Consider the following 21,812-nt stretch of genomic DNA (forward strand, 5'->3'; position numbering starts at 1 on the left):
GGAAACTTCAACCTCTGTACCTTAAATATTCTTTGAAACTTAATCAGCTTGAAATTCCTAATGAGTCCTGGTTTCTCCTTCCCCTGAGAGCTGCATTGTTCCTACACAGAAAGGTTCAATCACCACTTCCCTTTCCCTCCGCTGCTCTTATAAACCTCTCTAATTTTGGAGCCAGGCGAGTTGGAGTTTTATTCATTTGATCATTTGCTGACTGCTGCTTTGTTATTTCTTTTTCTTTAATCAAATTCCACTTCCAGGGGTCAGTCAAAGTATCAAAAATGTTTAATTTGATGCCTTGTACAAAGAAGGGAAGTGATGGAAGCCGAATGGAATGTCGAAAGGAGTCCGGATGCAGTGGAGAAAAGCATTGCCACCACTGGTTCTTCTGCAGGAGACAGTGAATGCATGGAGCTGTCTGGGGGGCTGCAGGGCCTTGCCAGCAGCATCACTGTGCCTGGACATTTTTATTCCAGAAGAATGTAGCTGAAAATAAGCCAGGGAGGTTTGCTCCAAGGCATGGTGGCTTTGGACATTATCTATCAGTTATTGCTGGAGTGGCGTCCAGGCTGAGTCTCTTTTGTCATAAAGCAAAGTCAAATAGACATTTCTGAAACCACTCTGTGTCACAAACTCCCTAAAAGAAACAAGTCCTTGGGGTAGTTTTCAAATCCTTCCTGCAGTCATTTGGCAAACACTTGCTCCTCTGCTGCCTTCTGGATACGCTTTGGTGTAGGCTTTGGCTGCCCAGGAGAGCGTGGACAGAGCCCTCCTGCTCTGCTGCCTCCCTGGGTGGTTGCACTCCAGCCTGCCCCTCCACATCTGGTGGCTGCCCTCAGCACTCCTCCTGGTGTGCCCTGTTGTGTGGCTGGCAGGCATGTGTCTGTCCTTGGCCACAACTCCCATTAGTGCTGGCATGACAGGGAAGCAGGAGGGGGCTGGACACATGCAGGGGGCAGAGGTGCAGGGGGCAGAGGTGCAGGACACGGAGCCCAGCTCTGGCTGGCAGAGGTGAGCACAGAACAAGGATGCTGCTGCCCTCAGCCCAGTGAGCCTGGGGGGCACAGGCTTTGCTTCCTGCCTCTCCTCAGGTCCTGCATGACCCATTTCAGTGAGATCCTCTGAAGAGAAGGTTTCTGCCAGCGTTAGCAGTTCCCAGCAGACAATGCAAGTGACAGGGCTGCAGCTTTGAGCATGCATCCTGCAGCCACTGCTCTGACCTGAGAATGGCACCGTGCTGCCACTCTCTGTGGCACAGGGGCTTTGGTACTTCCTGCCAGCCATGGCTCTGCTTGGAGAGACACTGCTGGAGGGAACCTGGCTGCTCTGGACAGTTGTGGGTTAAATCATTCAGAGTTTGTTTGCTCATGCAGTTTGGGTTTCTGAGCACAAACCCAGCTAGATCTATGTGCAGAGGACTTCTGCTGGTGAGTGTGTCCTTGTCATAATTTGCTGCTCCCATGTTGGTGGAGTTTCCTGTGCTCAGTATTGCTGGGTAACTTCACAGGCTTTTCACTCTTCAGAGAACCCTGAGTGCAGCAGTGAAAATGACCTCCTCCTCTCCCCAGATTCCCAGGAACCAAGGCTCACCCACTGCTCACCTGAAGTAGAAGGTCAAATACCATGTGGTGCTTGGGACCTCTGAAGTATAATCAAGAATAACAGCAATAATGAAGAAGATAAATTTAGTTGCTTTCCCCAAACAGTAAACCAAAAGAGAAGGCAAACCTCAGTGGGATCTTCTGTTGCTTGAAGCTGTTTCCTTCCTTGTCCTGCAGGTACTTGGGCGATGTTTCTTGACGGTGATGCAGGTCCACTTCCAGTTCCTGTCACAAGCTTTGCAGAAGGTCCAACCAGTGGCACACTCCTGCTTTGCTGAAGCTGTAGGACAGGAGAGGAAGAATGTTACTGGGGGTGGAGCCTCGAATTTAAACCCCACAAATGAGCTAGAAGATGCAATAAGATCCTGGAGAGGAGCAGCAGAGGTATGGAGGTCTCGCTGTGGCGACACTGCTGAAATGAGAGCTGTGTTTAGTGTGACCTACACTTGGGCTGGCTGCCCTACCAAAGGAAGAGAAGCTCTGGTTGTGTAGCATGCTGCAGGTAGTTTCAGCTGCTACCATTTGTTCTGCCTGCATGGTGATTGTACTCTCTGCCCTGTGTGAAGCTTGCTCTGTGATGTGGCTACCTAAGGAGCATGCAGCGGTGGGAACAGCTTCTGCTTGGTGGCAGTGAACTGACACTGCTCAAATGTGTGCTGGGAGGTGGAGCAGATGAAAACCTCACCAGCATGCAGCAAGCCCTTCAAACCCAGCAAAAGCTTGGGGAAAAATAATTCAGATAATGACTATTTCTCTTCATTTTGAATTCTAATTTTACTCCACTGGTACAAGTCTTGAGGTACCCTCAACTTCCAACACCTTGGCTGCTAAGCTTGATGCTGCCTCACCCTTCAGCTGCTGGAGCATTAATTGCAGTGCTTTAAAGATGCCCCTTCTCTCTAGACTCGTGTTTCCACAAGCACTTGTCAGCTGTGGAATCACAGAATGGTTTGGGTTGGAAGGGACCTCCACAGCTCAGCCAGCCCAACCCCCCTGCATTCAGCAGGGACATCCTCCACTAGATCAGCTTGCTCAGAGTCTTGTCCAGCCTCACCTTGAATACCTCCAAGGATGAGGCCTGAACCACCTCCCTGGGCAACCTGCCGCAGTGTTCCAGCACCCTCATGGTGCAGAGCTTGTTCCTCACATCCAGTCTAAATCTGCTGTGCTCTGGTTTGAAGCCACTGTCCCTGAGCCTGTTGCTGCAGGCCTTTGCAAGCAGTCCCTCTGCAGCCTGCTTGTAGCCTCTTCAGGTACTGGAAGGCTTCCCCAGAGCCTTCTCCTCCCTAGGCTGAACACCCCTAGCTCCCCAGGCTGTCCCTACAGCAGAGGAGCTCCAGCCCCCTGATCATCCTCATGGCCCTTACTTTGCCTGCTGCAGAAAGTATTTTGCAAAGAAAAGTACTTCAGTGAGCTTTTCTGCTTTCTTGTGCAGTGAGGTCTGCAAGCTGGCAGATCAGCACAGGCTCAGGCGCTGAGTGCACGGCTTCCTTCAATTCAAGTAACTCTTTGCAGAGTTCCAAGCAAGATGTTTGGCTTTCCATGGTTGTGATTCTGTATTTATTTCAAACTCCTACTCCATAAAGCTGTGCCCTTGCTGTGCCAAACTGAAGGTGGTCTTGTGGAGCTCTTCTCAAATTGCCCCACAGTGAGAACTCCGAATTCCATCAAGTATCTTCCTCCATCCACAGCAGTGTTTGTCCACTGACTGCGTTTTCCACTTGGGACCAGTACTGACCCTTTATGCTGAAACTGGAAGGCCCTCTCTGGTGACCACAGTCACCATGTGGGCTGTGTAACAGGATCCTTAGTCCTGAGAGGGAGCTGAAATAGCAACAGCAAACAATGTTGAATTAAGTTGCTAGCCAACACCTATATGCCAGACAAATAACCTGAGATTTGCAGAGCTTTAATAACTTACCATAAATCACCTCCTCCAGAGCCTTGCCACCAGCTGCTGCTCCTCATCCCCCTTAGAATGCTCTAAACTCTGGGAGGTTCTGTGTTGAGTTTGTCTGTGTAACTAATGGGATTGAGCTTGCCCTGGTTTGATGCTGACCCTCTTCACCCTGGGTTTTGGTTTCCCACTGCAGGCCACATCTCGGCTGCGAGAGCGAGGCTGCGACGGGTGCTTGGCGGGCATCGAGGTGCAGCAGCTGTTCTGCTCCCAGACTGTGGCCATCCCTGAGCATCAGCTCAAGGAGCTGAACATGAAAATTGACAGTGCTTTGCAGGTGAGGGGCTTTAAAGTCTGCTGCTTCAGTGTGCATGTGGCCGGTGGGCCAAGGGATGGAAGAGGGCAGGAGACGGTGCTGCAGCAATGGGCTCTGCAGGCAGGCAGGAAGCCTTGGAGGACCTTGCCTGCTGGTTGTGTGGGTGCCATGGAGTTGAGGGGGGCAGATCCAGCTGTCTGCAGACACACTGCCTGCTGGCTTGCTGACTTGCCTCTTCTGTCTTAACTTTTTCTCTGATGTCAGGCTTACAAAGTGGCTTTGGAGAGTCTGGGCCATTGTGAATATGCAATGAAGGCTGGCTTCCACTTGAACCCAAAAGCTATTGAAGCGAGTCTTCAGGTAGGCTCTGCTCAACCCTGCCCTCCCACCCCTCCTGCCAAGTAGTGACTGGGGGAAAAGAAACCAGACTCGTGTTAGGATCTTCTGATGTCTTCATTCCTTGGACCTGTTCTTTCCTACTCCAGGGCTGTTGCAGTGAAGCTGAAGCCCAGCAAACAGGAAGGAGACAGACTCCACCTCAGCCAATTCAGTGTGAGCTGCCTACTGTCCCTGTTCAGATAGGATCCCATTTTCTGAAAGGAATATCCTTTAATGAGTCTGCAGCAGAGAACCTGAAGCTGAAAACGGTAAGAGCCCTGAACTTAACCCTGGGAGTGAAGGACAGAGAGAGCAGAACTCCTTAGAGCTCAGACAGCAACTGCAGTGGAGGTTCAGTGCCAAAGTTGTGTTTAGAAGTGTGTATTTTTAGTCTGGCTTCCTGTGGAAACAAGATGTTGATAACATTGTGGGTCCAGCCCTGCTTCTGATAACATTTTAACCACCTGGGCAAATCCAGCCCAGCCTGAGAGAAGCACAGAGGAGTCTGAGAGGTGGTGAAGCTTCTCTGAACTTTTTGAGAGTAAGTAGGTTGAGCATCCAGAAGTGCAGAGGAAAGTGATTCCTTACAGCTGACTCAACCAGGTGACTCACTTCACAGCTTTTATCTTGGGTGCCAAGAGAAGTCTGGCCCAGCCTGGAGCTAAGGGAGGGACTTCAAGAAGCATTTTGTAACAAAGTTCCTTTGAATGTCTTCTTACAAACTTCATTGGTTTTTTAGTGGTGTAAAACTGTGGAGAAGTTCACTGAGTGTCTCCTTCCAAGGGGGTGGGGAAGAGCCATTCAGTAGGCATTGGAACAACTTTAATGAACATTTTCACTTTCTTTCCTTTTTCTCTCTGAGAGAGTTGGGAGCAGCCCCAGCTCCAACTGCTGCTCTGCTGCCTTTGCAGTGCCTCTTGTAGCTCTGGTGAAAGGGTTTAGGGAGAGTGTAAGCCAAAATAGTGTTTGTGGGTTCGGGGGAGGACTGTGTGCCAAACAGCAGAGACCATCTGCCACACTCCTGTCCTGCAGCTGAGCTCTCCTAGCTCCCAGAGCTCGTTGAGGGGCAGCGGGCAGCCTGGGGCCCGAGCAGTGCCGCCCGAGCAGTGCCGCCCGGGTGCGGGCAGCCCTCCTGTCGGCGCTCCCGAGTGCTGCGTTTGGCCATCCCAGAGCTGCTGTCAGTGTTGATCTTTGTTCCCTTTTCCAGCACACCATGCTGCAGCTGATTAAGGAAGCTGGGTGCCACAATGGGCTCACCCCCCGGGACGACTCCCCTGTCACTGAAGTGCTCAATCAGGTTTGCCCTTCCACGTGGCGAGGAGCCTGCAAAACTGCTGTACAGCTGTTGTTTGGCCAGGCTGGGCTGGTAAGTGGCCAGGAACAGGCTTAGCAAATAAAGGGCTGCTCAGCCACCCTGAACAGAAACTAGAGCTTGTGTAGCTTTGGGAATGAACTTCCATTGTGTTTCTCCATTTGTGAGTGCTGCAGCTTAACCAAGATGTATCCTTCTAGAATGCAGGTTTGTAGATGGGATCTGTAGCTGCTAGGAGCAGGTCCTGAGTACTCTGTAGGGCCTGGTACTAGGGAGAACACAAGAAGTGGAACTTCCAGGTGATAGTGAAATAGAAAGAGTTTCAAATCTCTAGGAGCCCATGGTGAAAAGAAACACCCCCTGCCCTGCCTGCTCTCAGACCAGCTTTGAAGACTGCTATTCCTTTCATTTCCTCTCTGCTTTGAATGGAAGCAGAGCTTCCTGCCCCACAGAAACCAGGAAGTCCTCTGCACCAAGTGCTGCTGCCTGGCATCTCCAACAGAGGACAGAGCAATTAAATGCCTTGCTGCTGCCATAGGTGTCTTGGGATGTTACAGGCTCTAGACAGCTGCTGAAATAGGTGCTTGGGTACACTGACAAGGAAGTGCATCTGTGCTGCCATCATGAATGACTGCAGTCTCTTCGCTCATGAAGGCACATTCCTGAGACACAGGGGTTTGGGGACTGCTGTGAGTTTTGATTTGACTGGACAAATAACATGGGGGCAAGAGTGCACTAGGGCAGGAAGGAAATGCAAGCAGAGAGGCAGCCTGTAGCCTAGCTTCTGCCCAGCGTTCCTTGGATTGGCTTTAACCTACACTGAGCCAAATGCTCCCTTTCGCTTCCTAGCTTGACTCAAGGTGGTGGCAGACCATCAGGGCTTTGCAAGGATCCATGTTTCTACAGTTTTCAAACGAGTTACACAGCTGATTAAGTGACTTTGCCCTTTCCTCCTCCTTCACTAAGCCCTCTTGTGGTACTGTTAATAGGCTCTGCAGCAATGGTGAGTGGTGCATGGGACATGAAGGTGTCAGGTATTTCTACTGAGCATTCCTTTTAGAGCAGGAGGTTCAGGTCACATTTGGATGTAAAGAGGGCAGGCTGTCAGTATCAGCAGGGCACCTGCTGTCAGTCCTGACTTCACTGTGAGTCTGGGATTTAAGGATAGGAGCTGGTGGTGCCTTAACTGCTTTGTGTAAGGAAGTTTTCCAGGGAAAGAAGGGGTGTCCTTGCAGGGGGAGACAGCAGCTGTGAGGAGGCAGACCTGGTCAGACTTCCTTGGAAACACCCAGGTAGAAAATATGGATGAAATCTCAATAGAGAGGAGAAGAACTAGGAAAAAAGGCTGTGGGTAAGTGGGCTTTGTGCCTTTGCCTGCCACAGCTGGTGCTGAGGTGTGGCAGCCAGCAGGAAGTGAGGCCACGGCACAGAGTGTTTCTTAGCAGTCCTATGGAAGTCTGTGCTATGCACCTCAGGAGTTCTTGGCTCCCAAAAGTCTAGATGAGGAATGCCTTGGAGGATGCTGCACCTCCCACCATTTCCTTTCCAGGGGCTTTCAGAGCTGTGCACACCCAGGGCCTGCCTTGATGAGATCTGGGAGTGGCCTGGGACACACTCCAGAGTCTGGGAACCTCCTGGTGTCCCCCAGTCTAGACAGGACTAGTTAGACCTGCTGGTAATTGAAGTGCTGATATTCTTCAGGCTTTGCCATAACTTCTGGAGAGCTGTCAGCCTGAGACTTGCTTAGACACTCTCCCAGGTGACAGTGCTGATGAAGGAGTATTGCTGGTGTTGAATCAGGAATGTCTCCAAAGGTTTCTGTTTTGCACATGATTTCTGTCTTCCAAGTCAGTCAGGAGCTACACACATGGGAAAATGCCTGAGACATCTCCCCTCCAGTCATTCTCACTGGGGTCTCTTTCAGTTTGGAAGGGTGTGAGGGTTGAAGTTGTGCTTTCTAAACTCTGCTAACATTTTTTCTCCCAAGACTCAGTTGTGGAGCAGTGAGAAATTGTCATTTGCTGCCCTGGAGCATCCTCTGGGTGGAGATGGGAGAGGAAACACCTGCAAACCCAGAACAATAGCTGTCTGATGCACAGGAAAGCTCTCCTCTAAGCACCCAGCAGGCTGGGGGGCAGTCTGTGTTCTGTTTTGTGGGGAGCTCAGGTGAATGAAGCGTGGGGCAGTGTCAGGCAGGCCTGGGTCTGCTGCCTGCTCAGCCCACAGCTGGCTGTGCACTTGTCAGTTAGGAGAGAACATTCCTTGGCAGTCTCATTGTCCTGAGCCTGTCTTGCCACGTGCCTTTAAAGCAGAAGCTCTTGAGGAGTGGAAAGCACAATGAGATGTGAGTTTGTGTGGCTGTTTCAGGTCTTTTAACACAGGGAAGAGAATGCAAAATGGAAGTGCAGGTTTTGCAGTGTTGACCTGAGCCTGCCTGTGAGGAGTGGGATTCTCACACTGGGGGCAGCTGGAGGAACCTCCCTGTTGGGCATTCAGAGAGCTTAATTCAGAAGATGGGTGGAAAGAAAACTTTGACTTGGTCTCATGCAAAACCATGGAGAGGGTTCAGCTGAGTTGTGTGTGCTGAGAGAGCTTTGAGCAGCAGCTGCAGCCTGCATTGCAGCAGCAGTGAATCCTAGTAACATCTAAACCCCACAGGTTGTACAACTTCAATAGAAGGGGAGAAAGGAAGATGTGTGCAGGGACTTCCTGCAAGGCTGGAGATGAGGAAGAAAGTCTTGACAGTGAGGGTGGGGAGACACTGGCACAGGTTGCCCAGGGAGGCTGTGGATGTCCCCTCCCTGGAGGTGTTCTAGGCCAGGCTGGATGAGGCCTGGAGCAGCCTGGGCTGGTGGGAGGTGTCCTTGTCCATTGCAGGGGCTTGGATGATCTTTAAGGTCCCTTCCAACCCCAACCATTCTGTGAACTACCCTGTGAACACTCAACACAGCTCAGACCATGAGCACTCCCATGTGCCACTGTCAGAAGCTGATCTAGGCCTGCACAAGTTAGAATTTGAGCTCTGATTTACAGGCCTGAGATGCAGATGGAAGCGTGCTTGGGAGCTGAAAAAGAGAGTTCATCTCTCCTTAGCTCAGCTACCCCTGCAGCAGAGCAGAACTGCAGGTTGCTAAATCACATGGAATTAAAATGGTGCAAATAGAGGGAAAAGAGCACTGGAGCTGCCCTGCTCTGAAGTGAGAGGTGGTGTGGGTGGCCCATGGCATGGGGCCTTGCCATGGTGCTCAGGCATGTCTGACTTGAGTGGGACCTTAGAGTCAGCTGGAGGAAAACTAAGGCCTCATGCTTAAGTACCTAAAAGGTGGGAAGTAATTCTGTTAAGAAGTCCTTGGATGGTTTTGCTGAAGCAAGAGAGAAAAGAGACCCCCTGAGCACTATTCATATGGCACATTCCTTCCTAACCAGCAGCAGACAACCAGGTAGAAGTAGAAGCAGTGGAGGGTGGGTGCAGAAGAGCCAGAACGGCCCCCTGAGGCTTCTTTCTAGCAGAGGACTTTTTGCCATTTCAAGGATAAATGGTGCAACTAATCTGCTAGTCACTGAAGCAGGAACTGCTGACTGCTGCCAAAAAGCTGCTGGTTCAGCATGACCAAAATAGGAAATTATGGAAATGATCAGAAAGGCCAACCCATGCAGACTGGACACCAGCAGAAAGCACAACCCAAATATGGAACTTACTGTCCCTGGCATTGAAGTTTCAGTGAATCCCTTCCTTCTCAGTTCCATACAAACAGAAGTTCAGGACAGAAAGTGAACTTGCCAGCCTCTCCTCTTCCATGTGTCTTCAGCAGGCCTTACAGAAGGCTGGGGGCTCACCAGCTGAGCTGTCACTTCCAGAGGGACTTGCTGACAGTAACAGGTCCAGTGGGTGGAAGAGAGGAGTGCTGGTGGTCTGCAGCTGCAGGTCCTTGCAGGGGGGCTGGTGTGTTGTGAGCTGTGTGAAAAGCTGCAGGCTGGATGCTGCCATGCACTGCAGTTACACTGCTCACCAATGTGTGGGTGACTGGGGGCTTGCCTGGGGGCTGGGCTAGTGCCAAAGCTCCCCAGGGGAAGGGCTCTTCTAAAAGCCATGGTAGGGCCAGCTGCTAACCTTAGTGAGGTGCAACTGCAGTGTGTAGCTGAGAAGGATGAAACAGAGGTTCCTGGACCAAACTAAGCACTGGGGGTCCTTGCTTCTTGTTTTTAGACCCTGAAGCAGAAATCAGCTGGGAATGATTCTGCCACTTGGTTTGGTTCCATCTGGTTGTTTTGTCCAGCTGTAGCGTGGCAGGGAGGTGAGACTGCTGCATCTCAACCACAGGGCTGACCAAAGAACTCCAAACAACTCTTAAATTGCCCTTTTCTTTGCCTTTTGTCTGCTAGGTGGTTGTGGACACTGCCCAGATCGAAAATAAAGAAGCCTACGCTCCTCAGATCAGTTTAGAAGGGTCCAGAATTGTGGTGCAAGTTCCATCAACTTGGTAAATAAAGCTCCTGTGCTGCAGATGATGCTGATAGCTGTGATTGGAAACCTGGCTGTGCAAAGGGAAGGGAGCACTCTGCACTCACAGCAGATCTTCCTGGAGCTCCTTTTTCTTCAGCTGTTGCTCAGCTCTCTTTGTTCCAGTGCTGCCTCTGGAGGCAACAGAAGAGAGGCAGTGCTGGGCCACTAAAATACACTTGAAAAGGAAAGGCTTGGTGATGAGAGGGGAAAAAAGGGGGCTTAAAAAATGCTAACTGCAGTAGTAGTCCTGTTCTGCTCCTCCCTGGCAGGCCCTCCCAGCTGTTACCTGAGGAAGGGCAGGAATTAGATGAGATTAGTGAGAGCTTTTAGCCCTTTTTCACTGAGCTGTTGCTCAGGAGCTCTCATGAGCTGCACGTTCCAGCAGACACTGTCCCTGCCTAGGAAAGAGTGGTGCAGGGCAGGGTTCCTTTCCTTTTGAGACAATGAGTTGGGATTAGAACACTTCCTTTCTCTCCTGCTCTGCAGGACTCAGTGTTAGGGATCTCACACAAGACAGCTCATTCATCTGAGCCCTGTGAGCCAGCCTGTTACCCATGGTACCAGGGGGCTCAGCCCGTGGCCTGTGTGCCCAAGTACATCTCTAGTTCCACTGCAACTGGCACTCCTCTCTTGGTGTAAATTGCTCTATTATGGAAGAGCTCAAAGGAGGGGAGTGCTGGGAGCCCGGCTTTGTGTGCTCTGGCAGAGCTCCTCCTGCTGACACAGCCAGGGTGCTGCCTTGCTCCGCGGCTGGGGGAGCTCCTCGGGGCTCGGCCAGTCTCCTTGTGTCTAGGTGTAGGTTATTCTGACTTCACCTCAGAGTCGCTCCTGGTTCCATGCCACTGATGAGGAGGATTCACTAATCCTGCATCTTCACAGGCTGCTGGGTGTGCTGAGTCATTTCCCTCAGGGAGGCTGTCAGGCAGGGGCTGGTGGCAGTGGACTCCAGAGTGCACCCACTTGGGGTCAGCTTTGGTGAAGTGCTTTGGCCATTCTCCAGCAATGGGCTTTGTGGGTTTGTTACTTCTTAGCTGTGTGCCTGAATGGTGTCTGCTCAGCTGAAGAACTGATCCTCAGTCATGATTGTAGAGTAAATGGTAGCACTTCATGTTACAGTGAGATTAGCTCTGTGTTCAGCAGCAGAAAGGAACTGGGACTGCAGATGCCTCCTTCAGGAACCCCCTGGCACTCTCACATTGCCCTGCCTTTACCAGTTGCACCTCTAGGAGCAGTCAGGGGTGCATGGATTGGCCTTCTGTCCCCTGACCACTGTGGTAGAGTTGTTCAATGTAAAAAATCCACCCAACAACAAAAGCAAACCAAAGATACCCTAAAGCTGATCTTTAAGTGAAACTTCTTGCTTCCAGGTGTCTGAAAGAAGATCCAGCAACCATGTCTCTGCTCCAGAGGAGTCTGGATCCAGAGAAGACTTTGGGACTAGTAGATGTGCTCTATACTGCTGTGTTTGACATCCACAGGTGGAAGGAAGGAAGGTACGTCTTCGCGTGAGCCTCCTGCTCCACCTGCCCGCTTTGGGGACAGCCATCACTGTTGAGAGATCTGTACTGAGGAATTTGATAGTGGGGGTGGGAAGCAGCAACTAAACTGAGAGCAAGAAACTGGTAATTGACCCCAGGACCTTGTGGGCAGGGAGAGAGCTAGAGCAGGCTTTGTCCAACAGTACAGAAGTAGTGTTCTTTCTCCCAGAGATACTTGGTTTACATTAAACTAGTCTGCATTGAAGTCTTGGAGCACAGTTAGCATGCCCCAAGGGCTGGAAGGCAGCTCCTGCCCTTGCAGAGGCTGGTGCTGGTGCCCTGAGGAGTAGCTGATGAGCTCGGTGGTCTCTGCTTTTGACTCCTCCACTAGCTCTTCCCCAGGCACACCTCTGCTTCCAGAGTGCCAGCTCGGTGGTACACGGTGTGGTTTGGTCTGTGTGTCTGTCGCTGCAGGGAGCAGGCCCTGCCGTGCATTCAGATCCAGCTGCAGCGGGAGCTCTCGGACTTCGGGAACCAGGCGGACATGCCGGCGGGGAACGGCAGCAAGCCCTCGGGCGGCCTGCAGAAGACCTTCTCCAAGCTGACCTCACGGTTCACAAAAAAGGCCTCCTGCAGCACTGCAAACAGCGCTGGGAGCTACTCCATCCCCAGCACGCCTTCCAAGAACGCCTTCATCGGCTCCATCTCGGAGGAGAAGGCAAAGCTGCCGGGGGGCGTGGACGCGCGGCTGCAGAGCATCCTGAGCATCGGCAGCTTCCCGCGGGCCGCAGAGCCCCTGCAGGCCGCCCAGGGCACGGCCGGCACCCTGGCCAACGGCTTCCTGGGGGAGCGCAGGGACAGCTTCTTCAAGCCGGACGAGGGCAAGGACGACAAAGGCATGAACTTGCCAACCGACCAGGAGATGCAGGACGTGATCGATTTCCTCTCGGGCTTCAACATGGGCAAGTCCCAGCAGACCTCCCCCATGCTGAAGAGGAGGAACTCTGCTGCCTCCTCCATGGCGCCGGAGCAGAAAGCGGCGGCGGTGCAGCAGCAGCCGCAGGCTGTCCCTCACACCCCGCTGCATCCTCCCCAGCCAGGCCTGTCGCAGCAGCAGCACTCACAGAAGCAGCAGCAGCAGCAGCAGTTGCAGTATTACCAACACTTGCTTCAGCCTATCGGACCACAGCAGCGCGCACCTGCCAAGTGGCTGACCAGCTCCTCACAGCAGCCAGCCCAGGCCGTGGGGGCTGGTTTGTCTCACATAAACCAGTGGAACAGTCCTGGCTTCTCAGACTTGAGCTCTGATTTGTACAGCTTGGGTCTCGTGAGCAGCTATATGGACAATATGATGTCAGAGATGTTAGGACAGAAACCACAAGGCCCTAGAAACAACACGTGGCCAAATCGTGACCAAACTGATGGAGTCTTTGGGATGCTGGGAGAGATCTTGCCTTTTGACCCTGCAGGTGTGTGTCTTCCCCTCTCTTGGTGGCTTTCATCAGGGTTGCTTTACAGAGAGCGCTGTTAAATACTGCTAGCCAGAGCTGCCATTTCTCAGTGCTGCCCACCAGCTGCCAGGGGGCTCACAGAGGCAAGCAGGTACTGATGTGAGCCTGAGTAACAGAACTAAACCCAACCTTTGCTAATTAATGAGTGGGAATGTGGCTTCCTGCCCCAGGTGTAGGAGTTCTGACCTTTCCTTTATGGACCACACCCAAGTACTGATGAAGACCCTGATGTTGCCCCTATTGTTAATTTGTGCAGCTGTTTAAAACCAGCCCCTTGAACTTGCACATTTTACCTCTCTTCAAACCAATCCTTCCTGCCCCTCACCAGTGCTGCAGCCTGGAGGTGACAGCCAGACTGCATCTTCCCCATCCCCCTTCACTTCCCCTCCAGTACTGGACAGGTCTGTGAGAGTCAGACTGCTTCCTGTTCTACAGCTGTTACTGCAGTGACAAGCTTGGGTGTTGGAGGACGTGGTGCCACATGGTTTGAACCACCATGGGGTTGGAAGCGCGGAGGGGTTACTGCCAAAGGTGAAGTGAGGTTAGAATTTTACAGCTGGTTGTTGGTGGCAGCACAGCTGGAAATGGTGTGGCAGCCTGGAACCGGCTGTGGTCACTGCCATGTTCTTGTACCCCGAGCCTGGCTCAGTGTGCAAGCTTCAATCCCCCGGTTTCTGCTGATGGGAGGCTGGACCGTTTCCCTGATGGAGCACCAGGGGCAGGGATACTTCCATGGGAGAGTCTGCAGGTGCAGGTGGTGAGCGTGCCCCATCCATGGCCTTCCGCCGGGAGGGATGGACTGCTGCTGCCAGGCGCTACCGCGCAGGCCCTCCTGTGCGGGGGGCTGAAGGATGGAGCGGGGAGGGGGTCGGTGCAGCAGAGAGGGCTGGACCTCAGCGACTGACGGCTCTGCTCCTGTCCCTCAGTTGGCTCGGATCCCGAGTTCGCTCGCTACGTGGCCGGGGTGAACCAGGCCATGCAGCAGAAGCGGCAGGCGCAGCACGTCCGGCGGCCCGGCGCCGCGCGCGCACACTGGCCCCTGCCCGACGACCCGCACAAAACGTGGCCCTTCCCGGAGTACTTCACGGAGGGGTAAGAGCTGCCAGGGCTGCCTCTGGGGCCAGGCTGGGTCACACTGCAGCCTGGCAGGCCGTGGGAGCGCTGGGTGCTTGCTCAGCAAGCAGGGAGGAACCCTGCGCCTCCTGCAGCGCTCGCTTGGATGCTTTCGTGGGAGGGCAACGCTTGGGCCCCGGCAGGGGGAGAGGCATTTCTAGCACAGGCTCTTTAGCAGTAGCTTTCCTGCAGTATCTTGAAAGCTCCTGAGACACAGTGTTGTGCAGAGTGAAGCCTGACTGCGTTTAGCTTGCCAGTATAGCTGCTTAGTCTTGCTGCCATGGGACAGGTAGCTGCCAGAAGGGAAACTGGCAGTGTTCAGTCTCGTCCAAGGCACAGCTATTGATGACAGCAGAAGCGCTGCAAGGTCCTCTGTCTGCTTGTCCGTGATGCAGGGGCTGTGACTCTCAAGCTAGCTCTAAACCAGTGGGACCAGAATGTGTTCTAGCTCAGTTTGGCAATTAAAGGGATTCCAAACCCAAGACTCAGTGGTTTGTCCTTGCTGACCAAGAGAGGCACTTGTCACAGATCTCATTACCTCAGTGAAATAGTCCCTAACAGGTGAAGCAGTTGATGTGGCCACTCAGGAGCAGGTAAACTTGAGAGTATCTTTGTATGATTTGGACATCTTGGAAGGTGCTGAGGTTTTGTTGTGCTCTGAGGAACACCTCAGCAGAACTACCTGGGGCAAAGGGTCTGGCCCAGGCGCTGTACAAGGACTAACCCAAGCTTTTGTCTTGCAGTGATGTGACAAATAGCTGGTCTGGTACTCAAGGAGACTCTGCCAGCTCAAGTGATGAGACCTCCTCAGCTAATGGGGACAGCTTGTTCTCCATGTTCTCAGGGCCAGATCTTGTTGCTGCTGTAAAGCAGAGAAGGTGAGCAGAAATGCATCAAACTCCTCTGGCTTTGCTGACTTGCTTTGATAGCCACCCCAAGGATGCTGCTGCTTCATGAGGCCCTTCTTGCTTTGCTGACTTGGTGTGATAGCCACCCCAAGGAAATCCCTGCTCATTAGAGGAAGCTAGACAAAGGGCAGTGTGTGTGCTGCACTGCTGACATGGATCAGGGTGGAGACTTCAATGCTAGGGATTCCCAAACTGGGTTCCCTGAGTGGCTGTCTCCTCGTGCAAGTGAGCAGCTGTGCCAACAGCTACTTGTGAGCTAAGCACAGGGTGTCTAGGAAAGATCTGAGACTTTCTCCCCTCTCCCATGATTGTCTGTTTTGGATGCCACTTGTTGCTGAAGTGCTGAGGCACTGGTGGCAGATTGATGTGGGGAACTTATTTAAAGAGGAAGGTAACAGCTGTTGCTCTCTTTGGCAGAAAACACAGTAGTGGTGAGCAGGAACCGAGTACACTGCCGTCACCACCCCTGCTTTCTGCAGCAGATGACCGTAATCAGGTAAGCTGACAATGGCTTTGCTCAGCAGCTGCTCCTGCTGGGACTTTGGGATGCTTTAGCCTAGGAGAAGAGAGGAGTCCTCTCTCTGTTTCCTCAGCTTAGGCCCAAACCCTTCACCTGCAGCTGGGACCAGAGACTTCTGTCCAAGTGACCCAGGTTTAGCTGTTACACCTGGAAGTCAGATTGTTCCCTTGCAGCAGGAATGAGCACAAGCCCCAGCGTGGAAGGGCAAACCCCTGTGGAGGGGCAGCACAGTCTGTGCAGGGAGAGCCAGAGCATCACCAGTGGCACTGCCTGCCCTGGAGGGACTGTGTCAGGCAGTGTGGGGAGGTAGAGAGGAGGTGCTTCAGCAGGCAGCTCGTCTCAGAACTGAGAGTTCTGCACCTGCATGGACCCTGCTGGCAAACAATAACCTGACAATGCCTTTAGGAGGGGTCAGGCACTGGGAACAGGCTGCCCAGGGAGGTGGTGGAGTTGCCATCCCTAGAGGTATTCAAGCAGCATGGCAGCTGGGGCTGGGGTGGTAGTGGGGTGATGCTTGGACTTGCTGACCTTAGAGGGCTTTTCCAACCCAAGCAGTGGTGTCATTGTGAGGGCATGAGCTGAGGGGCTGTATTGTCTCAGGAAGGATTTGGGTACTAAGCCAGAATGAGCCCCTGAAAACCAGCCCCGCCCCCAAGCTGACTCTCTCTGCTTTCTCAGGATAACAAAACCAAAACCTGGCCACCAAAGGCACCCTGGCAGCACACCTCCTCTGTCAGCAACGCGCTGCCCGGGCAGGGCGCAGGGCTGTACCCGCTGAGCAGCCCCGTGGGGCAGTGGAGCGACACCATGCAGCTGCTGCAGGCCCCCGTGTGGGCAGCAGCCGGCGACTGCGCTCCGGCAGCAGGCATCTCCGGCTTCGCCTACGCGCAGCAGCCGCAGGCTGCCCAGCACAAGCAGATCACCAAGGGCTTCAAATCCTTCCCGGGCAAGCACGAGCGCAGACCCTCCTACCTGCACCAGTACTGACTGCCGGCCGGGGGGGGCGCGGCGCGGGGCCGGGCCGCGCAGCAGCGAGGGGCGCTGGGCTCCAGCCCTGCCCTGCCTGCTCCTGGTCCTCTCTTTGTCTGGAGTCGGGGGGCGCTGGGGTGAGAGGTGCAGACTCTTGAGTTGTGTTCTACAGTGCTGAGCAAACGTGGCCAATGTCTGATGTACAGGAGGCAGCCCAAAACTGTGATGTAGAAATGCTTTTACGAGGTGTCTATGGCCTTCACTTTCAGACCTTTTTTGTTTGTTTGTTGTTGTTGGTTTTTTTTTAAGAAACAAAGAACTGCTGAAGGATGAGCATCCAAGAAACACTGTATTTTATAGCTATTTTTCATATAGATGTATAGTCAAACATCTTACTGGGGCACAGGGAAGATGTTGAAGCAAATCTGTAGTGGTCACTCTGCTCAACACTGTTCAGATTGGACAAGCTGTAGCCTTTGTATTCTCCAGAAGGGGCCTGGGGGCAGCTCTGTGTGCCACACAAACTGTTGCACAAGGGGTTGCAGAGTTCTGTGGTAGTTTCCTTACTCTAGGTAAAGGTCAGCAGCACCACTCAGCCTTGTGTCAGACACCCGAGCTGCTTGCAGGAGAGGGCATCCCCGTGGATAACCTGGCCCTGGGATTGCAGGAAACGCAGCACTCCTTGCTGCTGCCCCTGGCCACAGGCATTATCCACACAGTGCTCCTCAAAGCAGAGCCTCAGAGCCTCCCTGCAGGGGTTTAAAGTCTTATTTCAGATGCTGGGGTGGATTAACAGTTGTGAGCTGGCTCAGAAGATGCTAGACTGAAAGGTGGGGTAGCAGTTAGGTAGAAGAACTTTTTGTTTTTTATTATTGTTATTATTTTCTAAGGATAAAGTAAATTCCTTGCAGTCAAGATGTGCCATTAAGTGAACCTGTGGAATTGGGAATCATCTTCCAACCAAAGTGGCTCCATGAGTGACTGGTGCTTAAAGAACCATGGTAAATATGTGTATAGCTATCCCACTGTACAGCGACTGAGATTACAGAAGAGTCTTTATATAGTTAGAGCTTATTTAAATTTTCATACTTCATCTTGGGAAGAGTCTAAAATCCACACTATTTTCTGCTATGAGAGTTTTGACAGTATTAATCTTATTTTTGTATTTTTCTTAAGTCACATCATCCTAATCCGTTACCTGCTAGCGAGATGGGCTCTGGGCCCCAGGGCCGGGGGGTTCAACGGAGATAAAGCACACCTGGCTTTCTTTATACAACCGAAGTACATCTCTCTCTAAAGATACCAAAGAGAGAACTCCATGCTCTAGAGGAAGTATACACAACACTAAACCGATCAAACCTTTGGGTTGTTCCGCACCCGGCCCCCTCCTGTCTGTCTGTTCGGCGAGGGGCTCCCCGCGGGCCCGCGTCGCCACCTCCCGTGCTGTCTGAGGATGCCAGTGTTGCCTGTACCGATGAGCTTGTCACCACCTTTTCTGAGACTCATCCTTACCATGTTTACAGAGGTTTGTTTGCTGTACATAGTTTTTACGGTCCTGTGCTTTGCACAATCAGTGTGGCTTCTGTCTGTAAGCTGTCCATGGTCTGTACTACTCTGATCCCGACGACCCTCTGCTGAAGGCGTTAGCGGTTATTTAACTCGATGAATGGGTTTGAGTTTTCCTAAGCCTTGTCATTTAGCTCTGACATTAAACCCTCACTTTGGTTGTACTTACTGCTTGTTCCTACTAAGACCAAAAGGGGAGTTGGTTTGAAGTTTCTCTAACAAGTGCCAAAACTGTTCTGTAGTCGTTGCAGTCTGTTCGCGGTCGCAGCAGCCGGCGAGGTCCCGGAGCCACGTCAGGCACTTGCAAACACCAGGTGTCTGCATTCTGACCACGTAGGTGCTACTCTGTCCTCTGCTTCCAACCTGTTCTCAACACTGGGAATCCTGAGAATTGTTGCACTTGGCAAAGGAGTCTTGCCCTTAACCTTCGCTTACACTGCCAAGTGCAAGGGTTTGGTGCTTAGTTAACTTACCCTTACTGCAGTGCTTCTTGTGACCAGCTGAGGCTTCTGAACTGGAACTGTACATTTTGTATTCTAAAGCTTCTGTACAAGTCAACAATTTGCTTTATTAAAGACAAACATTTAATAGGTCATACCTGGGTAAAATATGCACCTTGCTGAAAACGAGCAGCACCTTAAACTGTAACTCTGGTTTGTAACAAAGATCTTATTTCATTAACATGGGATTATTTAAGAGTTTGAAAAGTGTCAGCTGCCTACTTACTGACTCACACACCTGACCCTTACGCACCGTACAGCCTGCAGCGTCTTTAAAGCTGCTCCCTCAGGTAGACTGCAGCCAAGGCCCCTGCCCCAGAACCTGCCTCAGCAGTGGCTCTGAACTGGCAGTGCAGATGGACACTGCCGAGACCAAGTTACTTCAGCTTTTGGCCGCTGCATGTAGCGATGACGACAGTGAGCAAAGTCAGCTCCCTCCTCCTCCAACACAACTGGGACCAAGGCTGTAACTTAGCTTCTCTTCATCCTGCCACCACTGGGCACTACCCCAGGTGTGCTTTCTGGCTCAGAGCATGCAAGCATCCAGCTGACCAAGACCCAGGAACCAGAGAAGTCTGTTTTGATTAGTCAGAAATTTACTTGTGCACAGAGGCTGCAGTACAGAGCATGTCCAGTCAAAAGGCAGAGCTGTGCCACAGCTGGGGCAGACACACAGCCTTCTCTCACTGAAACAAAGGCTCCATTGCTCCCTTATGCAGCAGTCTCAGCTTTCCTAGACATTTGCTTCACTGGGTCATTGTTACACAGCCTCACAGAACAGCCTTTGCTTCACTGAGACCGCAAGGATCTGTGGCAGGTACAAGCACCAAAGGCTGAGGCTTGCTAGGAGCTGATAAAGATTAGCCTGATACCCTCAGAGGTGGGCTGGTGCCTTTGGGCCCAGAAGGTCCCATGTTTGCTTGGAGAACTCAGCCCTCCCCAGCAGTCCAGAAGGGTAGCAATAGAGTGCCACTAGAGAGAGGGCTCTCTCCAAACAGAAGCAGCCTGGCAGTCAGATCTTCCCCCCTTAGCATGGCTCCTGTCTAAGGAGTCCTCCCCCTGAGCTGCATGAGTGTGTCTGGATATACAAGGGGAGGAGGCTGTCCCTTTCTGAGTGCACATTTTGGTTTGTGTCTCCCTAGCCCCTGGAGCTGGCTGTGCAGCAGAATCTTCCCACCTGACCTCCCACCCTGTCCTTTCATTGTCAGGAGTGGAGATTAAATACAATAAACCCCCAGTTTTCAGGTGGCTGCTGCTGCTGTCTGTGTGGTGGCAGTGCTGTGCTGGCAGCCAGGCTACCTCCTGAGAATACTCACACGGAGTGTTTTAGAGGGAAGAAAGTGAGAATCAGCACCCTTGAGTTGTGCCTGCAGGGATGGGGCAAAAAGCCAGACTGCCATTACATCAAATACTACGTCCCATGTTTTTTACACAGAAGCATGGATCACCTCTTAGCTGCCTTGCAAGACTCTAAGTGGGACTGTGGAGCTCCCCTGCTCGTGTCCAGGCAGGCACAGTCAGTCTGCAGTCTTCTGCGTGCTGGGTGGGGTCGCATCAGCGATCGTAGCCAAATAAATGAGGTTCCTGTGCAGGATGTGCTGGTACCTGGGAGAGGAAGAAACAAAGAGCTGGGACCTGCATCCTCCTTTAGCAAACTCCTCACCCCTTGATAGCTGCTTCTGCAATCTGATCAGCATTTGTTGTTAGGGAAAGAAATACAGCAAACCGTGACCACCACCAGGCAAACGCCTCCCCCGTCTGTGTGCTAACGCCCTCGGAGCTGCACTCTAGCCGAGTGTGTGCTGACCAACTTCACTAGCACAGCGAGAGCTGTGCTTGATCAACACTGCAAGGATGCAGAGCTGCAAGCAAGCAGCCCAGGGGCAGGAGATGGCAAAGCTCTGCAGCCGCTTGGCCTGAGCCCGCAGTCAGCAGGCACCCAGGCTCAGCAGCTGCTGTCTGCCAGCCAGGGCCTCTGCAAGCTGAGGAGCTGAACGGCTGCAGAGCCACACGCTGGCTCTCCCCGCTCTAAGCACCGCTCGGTGCTCTCCACACACAGGGGGAAAGGCGAGCCCACCCAGGAGAGCTGGTTTCATCCTCACCCAGAACAAACCCCTTGCCGAGAAGCAGCTGGCGTTACAGACCCCGTGCAGCAGCGCTTGGGCTTTGCGGGTTTGGGAAAGGCCTTTGTGGGAAGCCCCTTGAGGAGCCCCGCGCTTTCTTAGCGGCAGAAAAGCTCTGAGGAGCTGGAACGGGCTGGGCTGGCGTCCGCCCCGCGGCCCTTGAGGCTCCCGCGGTTCCGGGTCGGGGAGGAGACAGCGCGGGGCGGGCTCGGGGCAGACACCGTCCGGACTGGGTCGGGCACGGCCCGGCGCGCCCCGGCGGCTACTCACTGCACGCAGTCGGCGGCGCGGCCCTTGTTCTGGTACTCCATGATGCACCGGATCAACTGGTCGTTCTCCTCCAGCAACTAGGGCACAGGAGCGCGTCGTCACCGCCCGCCCCGTGCTCGCCGCTACCGCCCCGGACCGAGGCGGCAGGGGCAGGGCCAGCTCCGCCTCAGCCGAGCCGGGAGGACCCGAGCCGGGAGGACCCGAGCCGCGGCCCTCTCCCCACGCTCACCTGCTGCAGCGTCTCTTGGTTCACCTCCGCCTTCCCGCGCAGCCGCTCCGGCACAAACGCCACCGACATGGCGCTGCCGCCCCGCGCGAGGGCTGACGGGAACCGGCGCCACCGCCCTCTGCGGCCTCTCATTGGCTCCCAGCGCCGCTCGCGTACTCCTCATCCGCACGCCCTGCCGCTGGCGGACGCCGCGCGCTTCGGCACGTCCGGGCGCGAGGAGGCGGGGCGGGGCCGCGAGGGGCCGAGCGCGCCCGGCGCTGAGGGGCTGCGGCGCTCCCGCGCTCCCACTCTGGGGGTCCCGTGCCCCGCCCCCCCCCCCCCCCCCGCGGCAGCGCCCGCTGGCAGGAGCCGGCTGTTCCCTCAGGGGAAGAGGAGGGGGCCCCGGCGGGGCCGGCTCCCCGGCTGCGGGGTCGCGCAGCAAGCAGTGCCCGTGGCCCCAACAAAGAAGCTGGCGCGAGCTGGCTTTAGTGAACAGTTTATTCTGCTTTAAAAATAAAAGGAGGGGAAAAAAGAGAAACCCTCCCTGCCAGGCAGCGAGGCGGAGGGAAGGTTCGCCACGCCGCTCCTGCCGCACACACCGCACCCCCCCCGCAGCCCCGCGCACTTCCTCCTCCCCTCGC

The 21,812-nt window shown here is 53.6% G+C and overlaps 2 protein-coding genes across 5 annotated transcripts in view; one reads left to right on the plus strand and one right to left on the minus strand.

Annotated features, from left to right (window-relative positions):
* GARRE1 (granule associated Rac and RHOG effector 1) overlaps positions 1-18,665 on the plus strand; it is a 54,458-nt gene extending 35,793 nt beyond the window's left edge. For all 4 annotated transcript variants that reach the window (XM_068161665.1, XM_068161667.1, XM_068161668.1 and 1 more), the window contains exons 3-14: positions 1,776-1,982; positions 3,692-3,832; positions 4,076-4,171; positions 4,297-4,458; positions 5,397-5,555; positions 9,885-9,982; positions 11,373-11,498; positions 11,958-12,952; positions 13,921-14,086; positions 14,851-14,985; positions 15,433-15,511; positions 16,214-18,665. In XM_068161665.1, the coding sequence (XP_068017766.1) occupies positions 1,776-1,982; positions 3,692-3,832; positions 4,076-4,171; positions 4,297-4,458; positions 5,397-5,555; positions 9,885-9,982; positions 11,373-11,498; positions 11,958-12,952; positions 13,921-14,086; positions 14,851-14,985; positions 15,433-15,511; positions 16,214-16,522 (2,673 nt within the window). In that variant the 3' untranslated portion in view covers positions 16,523-18,665. The remainder of the gene's footprint in view (positions 1-1,775; positions 1,983-3,691; positions 3,833-4,075; positions 4,172-4,296; positions 4,459-5,396; positions 5,556-9,884; positions 9,983-11,372; positions 11,499-11,957; positions 12,953-13,920; positions 14,087-14,850; positions 14,986-15,432; positions 15,512-16,213) is intronic.
* A 1,304-nt stretch (positions 18,666-19,969) lies between these two features.
* SS18L2 (SS18 like 2) lies at positions 19,970-21,301 on the minus strand. Its single transcript, XM_068161669.1, has 3 exons — positions 21,193-21,301; positions 20,964-21,040; positions 19,970-20,175 (listed from the first exon to the last, which is right to left on the minus strand). Exons 1-3 carry the CDS (start codon positions 21,259-21,261, stop codon positions 20,088-20,090), a joined length of 234 nt encoding a protein of 77 aa, XP_068017770.1. The 5' UTR covers positions 21,262-21,301; the 3' UTR covers positions 19,970-20,087.
* Positions 21,302-21,812: the final 511 nt, after the last annotated feature.

Source organism: Melanerpes formicivorus, unplaced genomic scaffold (genome assembly GCF_026170545.1).
Source record: "Melanerpes formicivorus ecotype bairdi unplaced genomic scaffold, bMelFor1.0.p_v2 SCAF_59, whole genome shotgun sequence".
Lineage (NCBI taxonomy): Eukaryota > Metazoa > Chordata > Aves > Piciformes > Picidae > Melanerpes > Melanerpes formicivorus.

Excerpts from the sequence above, each read along its gene's own strand:
- SS18L2 (XM_068161669.1), bottom strand. The coding sequence starts at position 21,261 with ATGTCGGTGGCGTTTGTGCCGGAGCGGCTGCGCGGGAAGGCGGAGGTG. Across the intron at positions 21,041-21,192 it reads ACCAAGAGACGCTGCAGCAG|TTGCTGGAGGAGAACGACCA; the intron begins GTGAGCGTGGGG and ends CCTGTGCCCTAG. Across the intron at positions 20,176-20,963 it reads CGCGCCGCCGACTGCGTGCA|GTACCAGCACATCCTGCACA; the intron begins GTGAGTAGCCGC and ends TTCCTCTCCCAG.